We start from the raw sequence: 15,050 nt of genomic DNA, 5'->3' as shown, positions 1-15,050 counted from the left end.
TATACACTGGCATGTCTATTATGGTTCTAGTTTCATATTCTGGATGATAAGGCTCATCTGGGATAATCCAGCCTTTATCAACCCTTTTGTTTTCATCAAAATATGTAACATGTCTTATGCCAACAATGCCAGTTTTCAGATTCAAAATTCTATATCCTTTGTGTCCTGGAGTATAGCCAACTAAAATGCCCCTTTCTGTTGTGGAATCCAGCTTATGCCTTCTTTGCTTTGGTACATGAGCATATGCTGTACTTCCAAATGTTCTTATGTGTGACAGGTTTGGCTTCCTACCATGCCATGTCTCATGTGGTGTGCGCTCAGCGCCTTTAGTTGGCATTCTGTTTTGTAGGTACACTGCTGTGAGAATGGCTTCCCCCCATAGTCTTTTAGGGAGATTGCTATCTGACAGCATACATCTGGTCATTTCCACAAGTGACCTAAATTTTCTCTCTGCAACAGAATTTTGCTCTGGTGTATAAGCTACTGTTGTGATATGCTGAATGCCTTCTTGTTCTAGAAATGTGTGCATGCTTTGTGAAGTGAACTCACCACCATTGTCGGTCTGAAGAACCTTTGGTTTTCTTTCAAATTTATTGCTCACCATGGCTACGTATTTCTTCAGCATGTCTGTGACTTGACTTTTTTCTTTCAGCAAATAGGCCACACAATATCTAGAGAAATCATCCAAGAATATTAGCACAAATCTGTTATTTCCCAATGATGGGATATTAAACGGTCCACATAAGTCACTGTGTATTAAGTCCAGCACTTTATTACTCCTATTTCCTGTGTATGCAGGAAATGAGGGTCTTACACCTTTTTGAGTAACACAGTCTATGCATTTCTCCATTTTACCAGCATCTGCACTTATCTGAATGCCGGTGGCCAGTTGCTTACTGTAAAGATCCTGGATCACCTTAGAATCACGATGTCCCAGGCGGCGGTGCCAGATTTCCAGACTACATTTACCATCATTCTTCCTTACTTGCGCCATATGTGAGGCTTCACCTGAAATGCTCAGTTTATAAACATCATTATGCATAAAAGCTTCAGCATACACTTCATCATTTTTAGAGATTGTGCACTTACTGTTTTCAAAATGAATCACAAATCCCTTCTTATCTAATGTAGATACACTAAGCATATTGCAAACTGCTTGGGGAATATACAAGACATCACTTACAGGAATTTCTTTAACTTCATTAGACACTTTGCATTTTAAGAATCCAATACCTTTTGCTTGGATCTTAGCAGTCCCTGCGTTTGCAGTTTTAAGAATACCTTCCTCTGGACACATTTCCTGAAAGAAATTCTTACAATTGGTTAAATGGCATGTGCTCCCCGAATCCAAAATCCAAGTACTTTCATTTGAATTATTATTTACCATAGTCAAAGATTTTTCTGCCATTAGAAAGCCCTTGTGTTTATCTTTGTCCTTCATACATTTCCTGGTTTGAAAATTCTTTAGTTCCATTGGCTTAGGTGAGCTAGAGGGAGTGTTTTGTGTTTCCTTACACCATTTAGATACATGTCCCTCCTTTCCACATGAGTAGCAAATCAGCTTGCCCTTGGGTGGAGTTTTCCCATAGCTCCGCCTTCCTCTGTTCTTTGCCAAGAAATTTGTTTCATTTCTCTCTGACTGACTTTGAGAACACATCTCCTCAGAATCATTTATTATGCATTCCTGCCTTAGTTTTGATGTTGCCTGTTCAAAAGATTGCCCTTCAATGGCCTCATTTACAGACCTAAAAACATCAAACTTCTTTGATAGTGAGGTAAAAAGAAATGCTCTTTTCAATGCATCACACATGGGAATTCCAGAAAGTTCTAGCTTTTGAAATGAAGACATAAGATACATAATGTGATCATTACATTTACTTTTATCCCTTAATTTGGTTTCATTCAACTCTGCCAACCAAATTGGTTGCTGCTTTGCATATGTAGTTGCATACATAGTTCTCAGTTTATATAAAATGTCCTTTGGTGTATCTTTTCCCTCCACTAATATGGCTTGTTTCTCTGAGAGAGCTTCCAAAAGCATGCACTTCACATAATAGTTTGCATTGTCCCATTCAGCCATATTTTCAGCTGTTCTGTCTTGGTCTAAGCATATATCTAATCTTTTTGCTCGAAGGAGACATATGAATCTTAGTTCCCACTGCCGATAATTAAACTCAGTTAATTTAGGCACCTTGAGAGAATAGAACAATGGTGAATTTCTTCCCTCAGCCATTTTCTTAGCCTTCTGTCTGCTGTGTGGGGGGAGAGAGAGACAGACTGAATCTTTCCTTTAAAACTTAAGAGAAAAATGTGGCCTTTTTTACTGCCTGGTAATATTTCTCTTCTTTTTCAATTCCTGAGCCCTGGGCCCATAACCCTTTTGTTGGATTATTTGTAGTAAATAATTAGCAGATTTTAGTACACACAGCTTCAGCTTTAGAAATGTTAATTTCTTTCTTCATCTCTCTCTCATTCACCCCTGAATAATTCACTGCTGAGTCACTTTAAAGTTGAAGTAACAAAACATCTGTTTACTCACAGTTTGTAGTTAGATTATAATCAGACAGGCTTATATATACATATTACTATACATTTGTATTATCAGCTCCTTCCATGTGCTTAGATGGTAATGGATGCTCACACCACCATAGATCCTCTCAGGTTAGGAGAGATCATGAGCTCCATGTGCTCCATGTGCTGCATCTGCTGTGTCTATCCCCCACAGGAAGTTGCATAGCTGTGTGACCTCTCTAAGTAATTCACATCAGAGGTCACAGAGTAATCACAGAGAAATAATAGGTGACAGGCAATGCATGTAAAATACAATTACATTCCAACATGCATCACTTCCCCCTCCTCCCATGACCATCTACCTTGTAAAGTTGCTTGATAACAGCAGGGAGATTAGTGACATTAGTGTATGTTCTTGGCAAATGTAAAACTTTATCTGTGTTCTGTATTTTCTCTATCAATAGAAGCTGCAACAGGAAAGAAACCCTAAAAATATCAATGAAAGTCTTGAAGAGCTCTTTGAGTTCATTCCGGGTGAAAGTGACTTTCTGACCCCAAATGCATTACAATGCCGAAGGTGTGCAGTAGTGGGGAACTCCGGGAATCTGAAGAATTCAAACTACGGCTCAATAATAGATGGTCATAATTTTATTATGAGGTGAGAACAAGATGTGACTGAAAGGCTGGGTAGTAATTTGATGCATTGGTTGCGGCTCCGTTTTAGCTGCTTAATGTATTTAAAAATGCTAACATAAGCTTTTTTTTTTTTTCCCTGGGATTTTCACAATGACTTGATTGTTTCTAGAGCTGTGTTGGCAAAACTACTTTGGATTAAGATCTTAGTATAATAACCTATTTGTAGGAGAAACAAAAAGACATAATCTGAGACTACTTCCCTAAAGCACCTCTACTTGAATAAGTCAAAGCCGTAATTCTATTATGGTATTTGATTTTAACACGGATCTCTCTTCCCCCCCCCCCCCCCCCCCCCCCCGGTACAGCAGCACACGCCCCTGGATTTGAATATTTAGTTGAGCAGGTCATGTCATGGACAGAATAGTGGATTGACTGCTCCTAAAATCATATGTCTACAGCTCAGACTACACTACCTCTCCCCCACTCCAAATAGGACATAATTCATGAGTCCTTTTTGATTTGATTCCAAAGCGCTCATTGATTGTATACAGTGTACATGAAATGGCAAAATTCAGTTCATTTTCAGCTGGACAGTAACTGGTAGTGATTGAAAGGAAGACTAGATGGGCATTGGAATAGTTTCTAGTAGTAATTTGGTGGCATGAAGATGCCATGGTGACTCGTTGCAGATTGAGGTATTGGGGCGAAAGACCCACAATTAAATCAGACCCTGGGAAGTATGGGGGCTCATTTTTCAAAGCACATACTTACAAAAGCTACACAGGTTATTATGAGGAGCATTTTCGATATGACGTCTGTCAGACTTTGGACGTTTTGTGCAAAACGTCCAAAACCCGAACAGGAAAGAAAGTCACTTTTGAAAAAGAAAAATGTCTTTTTTTTTTTTTTTTTTTTTCCGAAAATACTGTTTCAAACTTTTATACTTTGGTCATTTTGTTTTTTGGTCCATTTTCGGAAAAAAAAAAAACGAATTAGTGCAAAATGTAGAAAATTGAGCCATTGGGATGTAGGAGGAGCCAGCATTTTTAGCAGACAGGTCCCCCAGACATCCCTGGAGAGCAGTGGGGCACCTTAGGGGGCACTTCTTTTCACTTCAGAAAAATGCTTCCAGGTACACATCTCGCCTTTGCTCCCTTATATTGTCCTCTGAGCCCTCCAAAAACCACCCAAAGTCTACTGCCCCCCCACTGTACACCACTACAATAGCCCTTATGGGTAAAGAGGGCACCTATGTGTGGGTACAGTAGGGTTTTGGTGACTTTGGGAGGGGTCACAGTTCCCACCACAAGTGTGAGGTAGAGGGAGATAGGGACCCAAGTCCCCATTCTATATTGCACTGCACTGACCACTACACTACTCCAGGGACCTGCTTTCTGCTCTAATAGACCTGGCAATAACATCTAAGGCTGTCATAGAGGCTGGTAAGTCATATTTTTATTCACATTTTTGGAGGGTGGGAAGGGGTCATTGACCACTGGAGGGTCATCCCTGATTCCCTCCAGTGGTCATTTAGGGCACCTTTTTGTGCCTTGTTATAAAAACAGGTCTAGCTCAAAGCATCTTAGTTTTAGTTTTTTGTTTTTGTTCCATTATGGCTGAAAAACATCTAAGTCTTAGGAATGCCCAAATCCCCGCTCCCTTGAGATTTGGACGCACTGCAGACAAACAGTATAGAAAAAGGCTGAAAAACAGGTTTCAAAAATACTGATTTGGACGTTTGTGAGGAAAAAAACATCCAAATACTGATTTATACCACTTTTCGAATGTTTTCTCTTTCAAAATGAGCTCCTATGTAACTTTGAAAGTTTATGCACTTTGAAAATGAGCACCTTAATATACTAGCATAATGCATTTCTAAAATAAAATGGCATCTGTGGTGAAACTTAACATTGGTTGAATTTGTGTACCTGTGCACTTGAAGGTCAGAGGATGCATTTATTATAGCAGGGTTATAATTCCACTTTTCAGTGCCCATTGTCCTGGCCTTTATCACCCCCTACTGGCCTACAGGAGGAGAGCAACACTTCATATTATGACATTTTTATGGTATGAATGGCATGATGCCACCAGATCGCAAAACAGCCTGAAGCTGGTAGCAGAGGAGGCTGACATGGTATGAAGCACTGCTGGCCAGAGGGTGGGCAGGAAGAACCCATATTTGGGTGTGAGGGAGAGGGGATGAAGAGACAGATCCTAAGGTACTGGATTTAGGAGACAGTGGGACACTGGGGAATGGCACAGTGTTTAATATCAGCTGTTTATTTATTTATTTGTTTGTTTTACATTTGTATCCCACATTTCCCCACCTATTTGCAGGCTCAATGTGGCTTACATACAGTGGTGGAAATAAGTATTTGATCCCTTGCTGATTTTGTAAGTTTGCCCACTGACAAAGACATGAGCAGCCCATAATTGAAGGGTAGGTTATTGGTAACAGTGAGAGATAGCACATCACAAATTAAATCCGGAAAATCACATTGTGGAAAGTATATGAATTTATTTGCATTCTGCAGAGGGAAATAAGTATTTGATCCCCCACCAACCAGTAAGAGATCTGGCCCCTACAGACCAGGTAGATGCTCCAAATCAACTCGTTACCTGCATGACAGACAGCTGTCGGCAATGGTCACCTGTATGAAAGACACCTGTCCACAGACTCAGTGAATCAGTCAGACTCTAACCTCTACAAAATGGCCAAGAGCAAGGAGCTGTCTAAGGATGTCAGGGACAAGATCATACACCTGCACAAGGCTGGAATGGGCTACAAAACCATCAGTAAGACGCTGGGCGAGAAGGAGACAACTGTTGGTGCCATAGTAAGAAAATGGAAGAAGTACAAAATGACTGTCAATCGACAAAGATCTGGGGCTCCACGCAAAATCTCACCTCGTGGGGTATCCTTGATCATGAGGAAGGTTAGAAATCAGCCTACAACTACAAGGGGGGAACTTGTCAATGATCTCAAGGCAGCTGGGACCACTGTCACCACGAAAACCATTGGTAACACATTACGACATAACGGATTGCAATCCTGCAGTGCCCGCAAGGTCCCCCTGCTCCGGAAGGCACATGTGACGGCCCGTCTGAAGTTTGCCAGTGAACACCTGGATGATGCCGAGAGTGATTGGGAGAAGGTGCTGTGGTCAGATGAGACAAAAATTGAGCTCTTTGGCATGAACTCAACTCGCCGTGTTTGGAGGAAGAGAAATGCTGCCTATGACCCAAAGAACACCGTCCCCACTGTCAAGCATGGAGGTGGAAATGTTATGTTTTGGGGGTGTTTCTCTGCTAAGGGCACAGGACTACTTCACCGCATCAATGGGAGAATGGATGGGGCCATGTACCGTACAATTCTGAGTGACAACCTCCTTCCCTCCGCCAGGGCCTTAAAAATGGGTCGTGGCTGGGTCTTCCAGCACGACAATGACCCAAAACATACAGCCAAGGCAACAAAGGAGTGGCTCAGGAAGAAGCACATTAGGGTCATGGAGTGGCCTAGCCAGTCACCAGACCTTAATCCCATTGAAAACTTATGGAGGGAGCTGAAGCTGCGAGTTGCCAAGCGACAGCCCAGAACTCTTAATGATTTAGAGATGATCTGCAAAGAGGAGTGGACCAAAATTCCTCCTGACATGTGTGCAAACCTCATCATCAACTACAGAAGACGTCTGACCGCTGTGCTTGCCAACAAGGGTTTTGCCACCAAGTATTAGGTCTTGTTTGCCAGAGGGATTAAATACTTATTTCCCTCTGCAGAATGCAAATAAATTCATATACTTTCCACAATGTGATTTTCCGGATTTAATTTGTGATGTGCTATCTCTCACTGTTACCAATAACCTACCCTTCAATTATGGGCTGCTCATGTCTTTGTCAGTGGGCAAACTTACAAAATCAGCAAGGGATCAAATACTTATTTCCCCCACTGTAGTACCAAGGCGTTCGCCAATTCCGGTATAAACAGTTACACAGTGATGTGGTAGAACGAGAGGTTCATGAGGAACAAGACATATTAGGGAATTGTATAGAGGAAGAGTTACGTTATGTCCATTACGTGTTTTGGTTTCGTAGTGTTGCAGGGTTCAGGCATTTAAGTTGGATCGGTAGGGTATGCCTTTTTGAACAGGTAAGTTTTTGGGTTTTTTTTTGTTTGTTTGTTTTATTGATTTCCAGAAGTTTTAGGTGGTTATACGTTTTTTTCACAGCTTTTGGTAATGCGTTCCATAGTTGTGTGCTTATGTTACGTTAATTGGAGAAATTAAGGATAGTCTCTCAACCTTTCAAAAGCAGACATCCCTTCATGCCCCACCCCCCCACCTCCGCTTCATAATAACCAGTGTGCATGTTGCAGGTTTCCTTACTTATCAACTGATAATTCCATTCAATAATTTGCTTCCTGACGCTTTTTTTTTTTCTCTCCCAGGATGAATCAAGCCCCAACAGCTAAGTTTGAGACTGATGTTGGTAGCAGAACGACTCATCACTTCATGTACCCAGAAAGTTACACCAAAATGGCACAGAATGCCAGCATGATACTCATCCCCTTCAAAACGCTGGACCTACAGTGGGTAGTCAGCGCCCTTACTACTGGTGCAATTAATTTGTAAGTAAAATAGAGCTGTCAGTACTTGTACAAGAGTGAGAGCAGGATTTCTCGACCGCAGTTGGATGCTGGCATGTTCAATGAAAGAATGAGTTTATTGTTCTCTCTGGCCATCTAACTTCTAAGGTGGTGCATAGTTTTGTTTAAAATTATTTTTTTTTGTTTGTGTCTATCAGCAGTGGAGTAAAGCATAATGGATTCTCTTTTTTTTTTCAGGTTGTGAAATTCTTTATATGAATGTGTTTTCATGTTCAATCTTTTTTTATTAAGTATGTATATGTATGTATGTATATATTAGGGGTTGAGGGGTTGTGGAAAATCAAATGCTTAAGCAACACAGAGATAATAATCCACAGAAAAAAAGTTATGAGCCCATACAGAAGTGCATACAGGAAAAGGAAGGAAAAAGCCTCAGTCGCTCTAACCTTCAATGGTCATATAGAGTGAAGTGGATCTAAATGATCCTAACTTCATCATAGGCAAAAAAAAAACTTCCAACACACCCAATGAAGTGCCAAAATACAATAGTAAAAGTGTTCAAAAACATGTATAATATAACATCAAAAAAAACACTTAAGCACAACTTCAATGGGGTCTAACAATGATGTAGACTTGCAACTGGGCCAACGGTGGCCAGCATTTCGTAGAACCTGCGTCAGGGTCCAGTCGGCAAGATTTATCTCAGCCAGGTCACAGTAGCTAGACATATGTCATTAAAGGCATATGCTGGTGCTTCAGTTCTTCCTTTATGACATATGTCCAGGATGGGCGCACTTTAGAGAATAGCGCGTAGTGCCAGGGTCCAGATGTAAATCTCAGTGTTCAAGTTGGGCGTGGATCCACACTATATATCTTTGTCCTGATTTAGATTGTAAGCTCTTTTGAGCAGGGACTGTCTTCTTCATGTTCAATTGTAAAGTGCTGCGTAGGACTGGTAGCGCTATAGAAGTGATTTGTAGTAGTAGTAGTATTCTAGAACACTCGCGCCTGACCTGCCAGTGTCCCTCCCAGCACAGCTTAGTAAGCAGGGAAGTAAATGTGGAATTTACTACTTGCTGACAGATTCTTCTGAGTTATTCACACCTTTTGTGTTGAAAAGTTGTCACCCAACCCTGTGGTCGGGTAACTCCAGACTTGGGGAAATTTATATTTTGTAAATCTTAATTTTTAACGTGATACTGTGTATTTTGTATTGGTCACTTATATTTTCCCCATTGTGACTTGATTTGTGTTGTAAACAATTTGGAGTCTTTGAGTGCATCTTAAAGAAATCCAGATAGAAATAGCATATGAATGTGTTATGCTCAAGAACAACTCAATTAGATGTCTGTGGAAATCTCAAGGCATCTACATGAAATGTAGTGGAACTTCCTTGCCCAACCGGTGTCCTTGGGAATCCTTTGTTCAGCAGCCTGCCTTGCCTATCTCCTGGCCTTTCCTGTTCTTGTGCTCATTTAATGGTATTTTGCTAGGAAAGGAGTAGAATTTCTTGTAGTGTAAAGCGAATGCTACATACCTATAGAAGGTATTCTCCGAGGACAGCAGGCTGCTTGTTCTCACTGATGGGTGACGTCCACGGCAGCCCCCTCCAATCGGAAACTTCACTAGCAAAGGCCTTTGCTAGTCCTCGCGCGCAGATGCGCACCGCGCATGCGCGGCCGTCTTCCCGCCCGAACCGGCTCGTGTTCGTCAGTCCCATATGTAGCAATTTAAAGACAAGGGAAGACACAACTCCAAAGGGGAGGCGGGCAGGTTTGTGAGAACAATCAGCCTGCCGTCCTCGGAGAATACCTTCTACAGGTATGTAGCATTCGCTTTCTCCGAGGACAAGCAGGCTGCTTGTTCTCACTGATGGGGTATCCTTAGCCCCCAGGCTCACTCAAAACAACAAATATGGTCAATTGGGCCTCGCAACGGCGAGGACATAACTGAGATTGACCTAACAACTTATCCAACTAACTGAGAGTGTAGCCTGAAACAGAATAAAAATGGGCCTAGGGGGGGTGGAGTTGGATTCTAAACCCCGAACAGATTCTGAAGCACTGACTGCCCGAACCGACTGTCGCGTCGGGTATCCTGCTGCAGGCAGTAATGAGATGTGAATGTGTGGACAGATGACCACGTTGCAGCCTTGCAAATCTCTTCAATAGTGGCTGACTTCAAGTGGGCCACTGACGCTGCCATGGCTGTAACATTATGAGCCGTGACATGACCCTCAAGAGCCAGCCCAGCCTGGGTGTAAGTGAAGGAAATGCAATCTGCTAGCCAATTGGATATGGTGCGTTTCCCCACAGCCACTCCCCTCCTGTTGGGATCGAAAGAAACAAACAATTGGGCGGACTGTCTGTTGGGCTGTGTCCACTCCAGATAGAAGGCCAGTGCTCTTTTGCAGTCCAATGTGTGCAGCTGACGTTCAGCAGGGCAGGAATGAGGACGGGGAAAGAATGTTGGCAAGACAATTGACTGGTTCAGATGGAACTCCGACACTACCTTCGGCAAGAACTTAGGGTGAGTGCAGAGGACTACTCTATTATGATGAAATTTGATGTAAGGGGCCTGGGCTACCAGGGCCTGAAGCTCACTGACTCTACGAGCTGAAGTAACTGCCACCAAGAAAATGACCTTCCAGGTCAAGTACTTCAGATGGCAGGAGTTCAGTGGCTCAAAAGGAGGTTTCATCAGCTGGGTGAGAACGATATTGAGATCCCATGACACTGTAGGAGGTTTGACGGGGGGCTTTGACAAAAGCAAACCTCTCATGAAGCGAACAACTAAAGGCTGTCCTGAGATCGGCTTACCTTCCACACGGTAATGGTATGCACTGATTGCGCTAAGGTGAACCCTTACAGAGTTGGTCTTGAGACCAGACTCAGACAAGTGCAGAAGGTAGTCAAGCAGGGTCTGTGTAGGACAAGAGCGAGGATCTAAGGCCTTGCTGTCACACCAGACGGCAAACCTCCTCCATAAAAAGAAGTAACTCCTCTTAGTGGAATCTTTTCTGGAAGCAAGCAAGACACGGGAGACACCCTCTGACAGACCAAGAAGCAAAGTCTACGCTCTCAACATCCAGGCCGTGAGAGCCAGAGACTGGAGGTTGGGATGCAGAAGCGCCCCTTCGTCCTGTGTGATGAGGGTCGGAAAACACTCCAATCTCCACGGTTCTTCGGAGGACAACTCCAGAAGAAGAGGGAACCAGATCTGACGCGGCCAAAAGGGAGCAATCAGAATCATGGTGCCCCGGTCTTGTTTGAGTTTCAACAAAGTCTTCCCCACCAGGCGTATGGGAGGATAAGCATACAGCAGACCTTCCCCCCAATCCAGGAGGAAGGCATCCGATGCCAGTCGACCGTGGGCCTGAAGTCTGGAACAGAACTGAGGGACCTTGTGGTTGGCTCGAGATGCGAAGAGATCTACCAAGGGGGTGCCCCACACTTGGAAGATCTGGCGCACTACTCTGGAATTGAGTGACCACTCGTGAGGTTGCATAATCCTGCTGAACCTGTCGGCCAGACTGTTGTTTACGCCTGCCAGATATGTGGCTTGGAGCCACATGCCGTAAAGGCGAGCCCAGAGCCACATGCTGACGGCTTCCTGACACAGGGGGCGAGATCCGGTGCCCCCCTGCTTGTTGATGTAATACATGGCAACCTGGTTGTCTGTCTGAATTTGGATAATTTGGTGGGACAGCCAATCTCTGAAAGCCTTCAGAGCGTTCCAGACCGCTCGTAACTCCAGGAGATTGATCTGCAGATCGCGTTCCTGGAGGGACCAGCTTCCTTGGGTGTGAAGTCCATCGACATGAGCTCCCCACCCCAGGAGAGACGCATCTGTAGTCAGCACCTTTTGTGGCTGAGGAATTTGGAAGGGGCGTCCCAGAGTCAAATTGGCCCAAATCGTCCACCAGTACAGGGATTTGAGAAAACTCGTGCACAGGTGGATCACATCCTCTAGATCCCCAGCAGCCTGAAACCACTGGGAAGCTAGGGTCCATTGAGCAGATTGCATGTGAAGATGAGCCATGGGAGTCACATGGACTGTGGAGGCCATGTGGCCAAGCAGTCTCAACATCTGCCGAGCTGTGATCTGCTGGGACTCTCGTACCCGGGAGACGAGGGACAGCAGATTGTTGGCCCTCGTCTCCGGGAGATAGGCACGAGCTGTCCGAGAATCCAGCAGAGCTCCTATGAATTTGAGTCTCTGTACTGGGAGAAGGTGGGACTTTGGGTAATGTATTACAAACCCTAGTAGCTCCAGGAGTCGAATAGTCATCTGCATGGACTGTAGAGCTCCTGCCTCGGAAGTGTTCTTCACCAGCCAATCGTCGAGATAAGGGAACACGTGCACTCCGAGCCTGCGAAGCGCTGCTGCTACCACAGCCAGGCACTTCGTAAACACTCTGGGCGCAGAGGCGAGCCCAAAGGGTAGCACACAGTACTGGAAGTGACGTGATCCCAGACGAAATGGAAGATACTGTCTGTGAGCTGGCAGTATCGGGATGTGTGTATAAACATCCTTTAAGTCCAGAGAGCATAGCCAATCATTTTCCTGAATCATGGGAAGAAGGGTGCCCAGGGAAAGCATCCTGAACTTTTCCTTGACCAGATATTTGTTCAGGGCCCTTAGGTCTAGGATGGGACGCATCCCCCCTGTTTTCTTTTCCACAAGGAAGTACCTGGAATAGAATCCCAGCCCTTCTTGCCCGGGTGGCACGGGCTCGACTGCATTGGCGCTGAGAAGGGCAGAGAGTTCCTCTGCAAGTACCTGCTTGTGCTGGAAGCTGAAGGACTGAGCTCCCGGTGGACAATTCGGAGGCTTCGAGGCCAAATTGAGGGTGTATCCTTGCCGGACTATTTGGAGGACCCACTGGTCAGAGGTTATGAGAGGCCACCTTTGGTGAAAAACTTTCAACCTCCCCCCGACCGGCAGATCGCCAGGCACGGACACGTTGACATCGGCTATGCTCTTCTGGAGCCAGTCAAAAGCTCGCCCCCTGCTTTTGCTGGGGAGCTGTGGGGCCTTGCTGAGGCGCACGCTGCTGACGAGAGCGAGCGCGCTGGGGTTTAGCGTGGGCCGCAGGCTGTCGAGAGGGAGGATTGTACCTACGCTTACCAGAAGAGTAGGGAACAGTCCTCCTTCCCCCATAAAAACGTCTACCTGAAGAGGTAGATGCTGAAGGCTGCCGGCGGGAGAATTTGTCGAAAGCGTTATCCCGCTCTACCACCTGTTCGACTTTTTCTCCAAAAATGTTGTCTGCTCGGCAAGGGGAGTCCGCAATCCGCTGCTGGATTCTATTCTCCAGGTCGGAGGCATGCAGCCATGAGAGTCTGCACATCACCACACCTTGAGCAGCGGCCCTGGACGCAACATCAAAGGTATCATATACCCCTCTGGCCAGGAATTTTCTGCATGCCTTCAGCTGCCTGACCACCTCCTGAAACGGCTTGGCTTGCTCAGGAGGGAGCTTGTCCACCAAGCCCGCCAACTGCCGCACATTGTTCTGCATGTGGATGCTCGTGTAGAGCTGGTAGGACTGAATCTTGGCCACGAGCATAGAAGAATGGTAGGCCTTCTTCCCAAAGGAGTCTAAGGTTCTAGAGTCCTTGCCCAGGGGCGCCAAAGCATGCTCCCTAGAACTCTTAGCCTTCTTTAGGGCCAGATCCACCACACCAGAGTCGTGAGGCAACTGAGTGCGCATCAGCTCTGGGTCCCCAAGGATCCGGTACTGGGACTCGATCTTCTTGGGAATGTGGGGATTAGTTAGAGGCTTGGTCCAGTTCGCCAGCAATGTCTTTTTTAGGACATGATTCATGGGTACTGTGGATGCTTCCTTAGGTGGAGAAGGATAGTCCAAGAGCTCAAACATCTCAGCCCTGGGCTCATCCTGCACGACCACCGGGAAGGGGATGGCCGTAGACATCTCCCGGACAAAGGCCGCGAAAGACAGACTCTCGGGAGGAGAAAGCTGCCTTTCAGGGGAGGGAGTGGGATCAGAAGGAAGGCCATCAGACTCCTCGTCAGAGAAATATCTGATGTCCTCCTCCTCCTCCCACGAGGCCTCACCATCGGTATCAGACACAAGTTCATGAACCTGCGTCTGCAGCCGTGCCCGACTCGACTCCGTGGAATCACGGCCACGGTGGGAGCGCCGAGAGGTAGACTCCCTCACCGGCGAAGCTCCCTCCACCGACGTCGTCGGGGAGTCTTCCTGGGAGGCGGCCGCAGCCGGTACCGCAAGCGGTACCGATGTCGGAGACCTCACCCCGGGCAAAGGGCCAGCCGGCGCCTCACTCGACGGTACCGGTGGCGCAAGCACCCCCAGTACCGGAGGGGAAGGGCGCAACAGCTCTCCCAGAATCTCTGGAAGAACGGCCCGGAGACTCTCGTGCAGAGCGGCTGTGGAGAAAGACATGGAAACTGATGCAGGCGTCGAGGTCAAAGTCTGTTCCGGGCGTGGAGGCAGTTCCGGGCTGTCCAAGGTGGAACGCACCGACACCTCCTGAACAGAGGGTGAGCGATCCTCCCGGTGCCGATGCCTACTGGGTGCCGACTCCCTCGGCGACCCAGAGCTCTCGGTACCAATGCAGGAAGGAGACCGGTGTTGATGCTTCTTTGATTTCTTCAAACGAAGCATGTCACCAGAGCTTCCTGGTACCGACGAGGAGGACGTAGAATCCAACCGTCTTTTCCTCGGGGCCGAGGCCGAAGAAGGTCGGTCTCGGAGGGGCTGTTCCGCAGGAGCCCTCAGGGCAGGAGCAGACCCACCCGAAGGCTCACCGCCACCAGCAGGGGAATGGACAGCCCTCACCTGCAATCCAGTCGAAGCACCACCATCCGACGACATCAGCAACAGCGGAGGTCCCGGTACCGCCGATGCAGTCTTCCGATGTCTCGGTACCGACGATGCAGAGGGTCGAAACCTCGATGCCATCGATGCAGTCGATGCCGAGGTCGAAGACTTTGATGCTGTCGACATCGATGCACTCGATGCCTCCGGTGCTGTTGTCGACGAAGAGCCTGAGAACAACACGTTCCACTGGGCCAACCTCGCTACCTGAGTCCTCTTTTGTAAAAGAACACAAAGACTCCAAAGGCTGCGGGCGGTGCCCAGCCCCCAGACACTGAAGACACGAAGCGTGCCTATCAGTGAGCGAGATTACCCGGACGCACTGGGTGCACTTCTTGAAGCCGCTGGGAGACTTCGATGACATGGGCGGAAAAATCACACCGGCGAAATCAAAATTCGCGATGGTGACGAAGGGCACCAAAAATAAGGGAGAGA

General features: G+C 46.4%; 1 protein-coding gene across 3 annotated transcripts in view; it reads left to right on the top strand.

Moving 5' to 3' along the window:
- Positions 1-15,050, top strand: part of ST3GAL1 (ST3 beta-galactoside alpha-2,3-sialyltransferase 1) — a 239,461-nt gene that overhangs the window by 190,162 nt on the left and 34,249 nt on the right. For all 3 annotated transcript variants that reach the window (XM_030219429.1, XM_030219421.1, XM_030219436.1), the window contains 2 exons: positions 2,976-3,169; positions 7,592-7,771. In XM_030219429.1, coding sequence (XP_030075289.1) covers positions 2,976-3,169; positions 7,592-7,771 — 374 coding nt within the window. The remainder of the gene's footprint in view (positions 1-2,975; positions 3,170-7,591; positions 7,772-15,050) is intronic.

The sequence above is a fragment of the Microcaecilia unicolor genome, chromosome 1 (assembly GCF_901765095.1).
Source record: "Microcaecilia unicolor chromosome 1, aMicUni1.1, whole genome shotgun sequence".
Classification (NCBI taxonomy): domain Eukaryota; kingdom Metazoa; phylum Chordata; class Amphibia; order Gymnophiona; family Siphonopidae; genus Microcaecilia; species Microcaecilia unicolor.
This window is presented reverse-complemented; position numbering and strand designations above follow the sequence as displayed.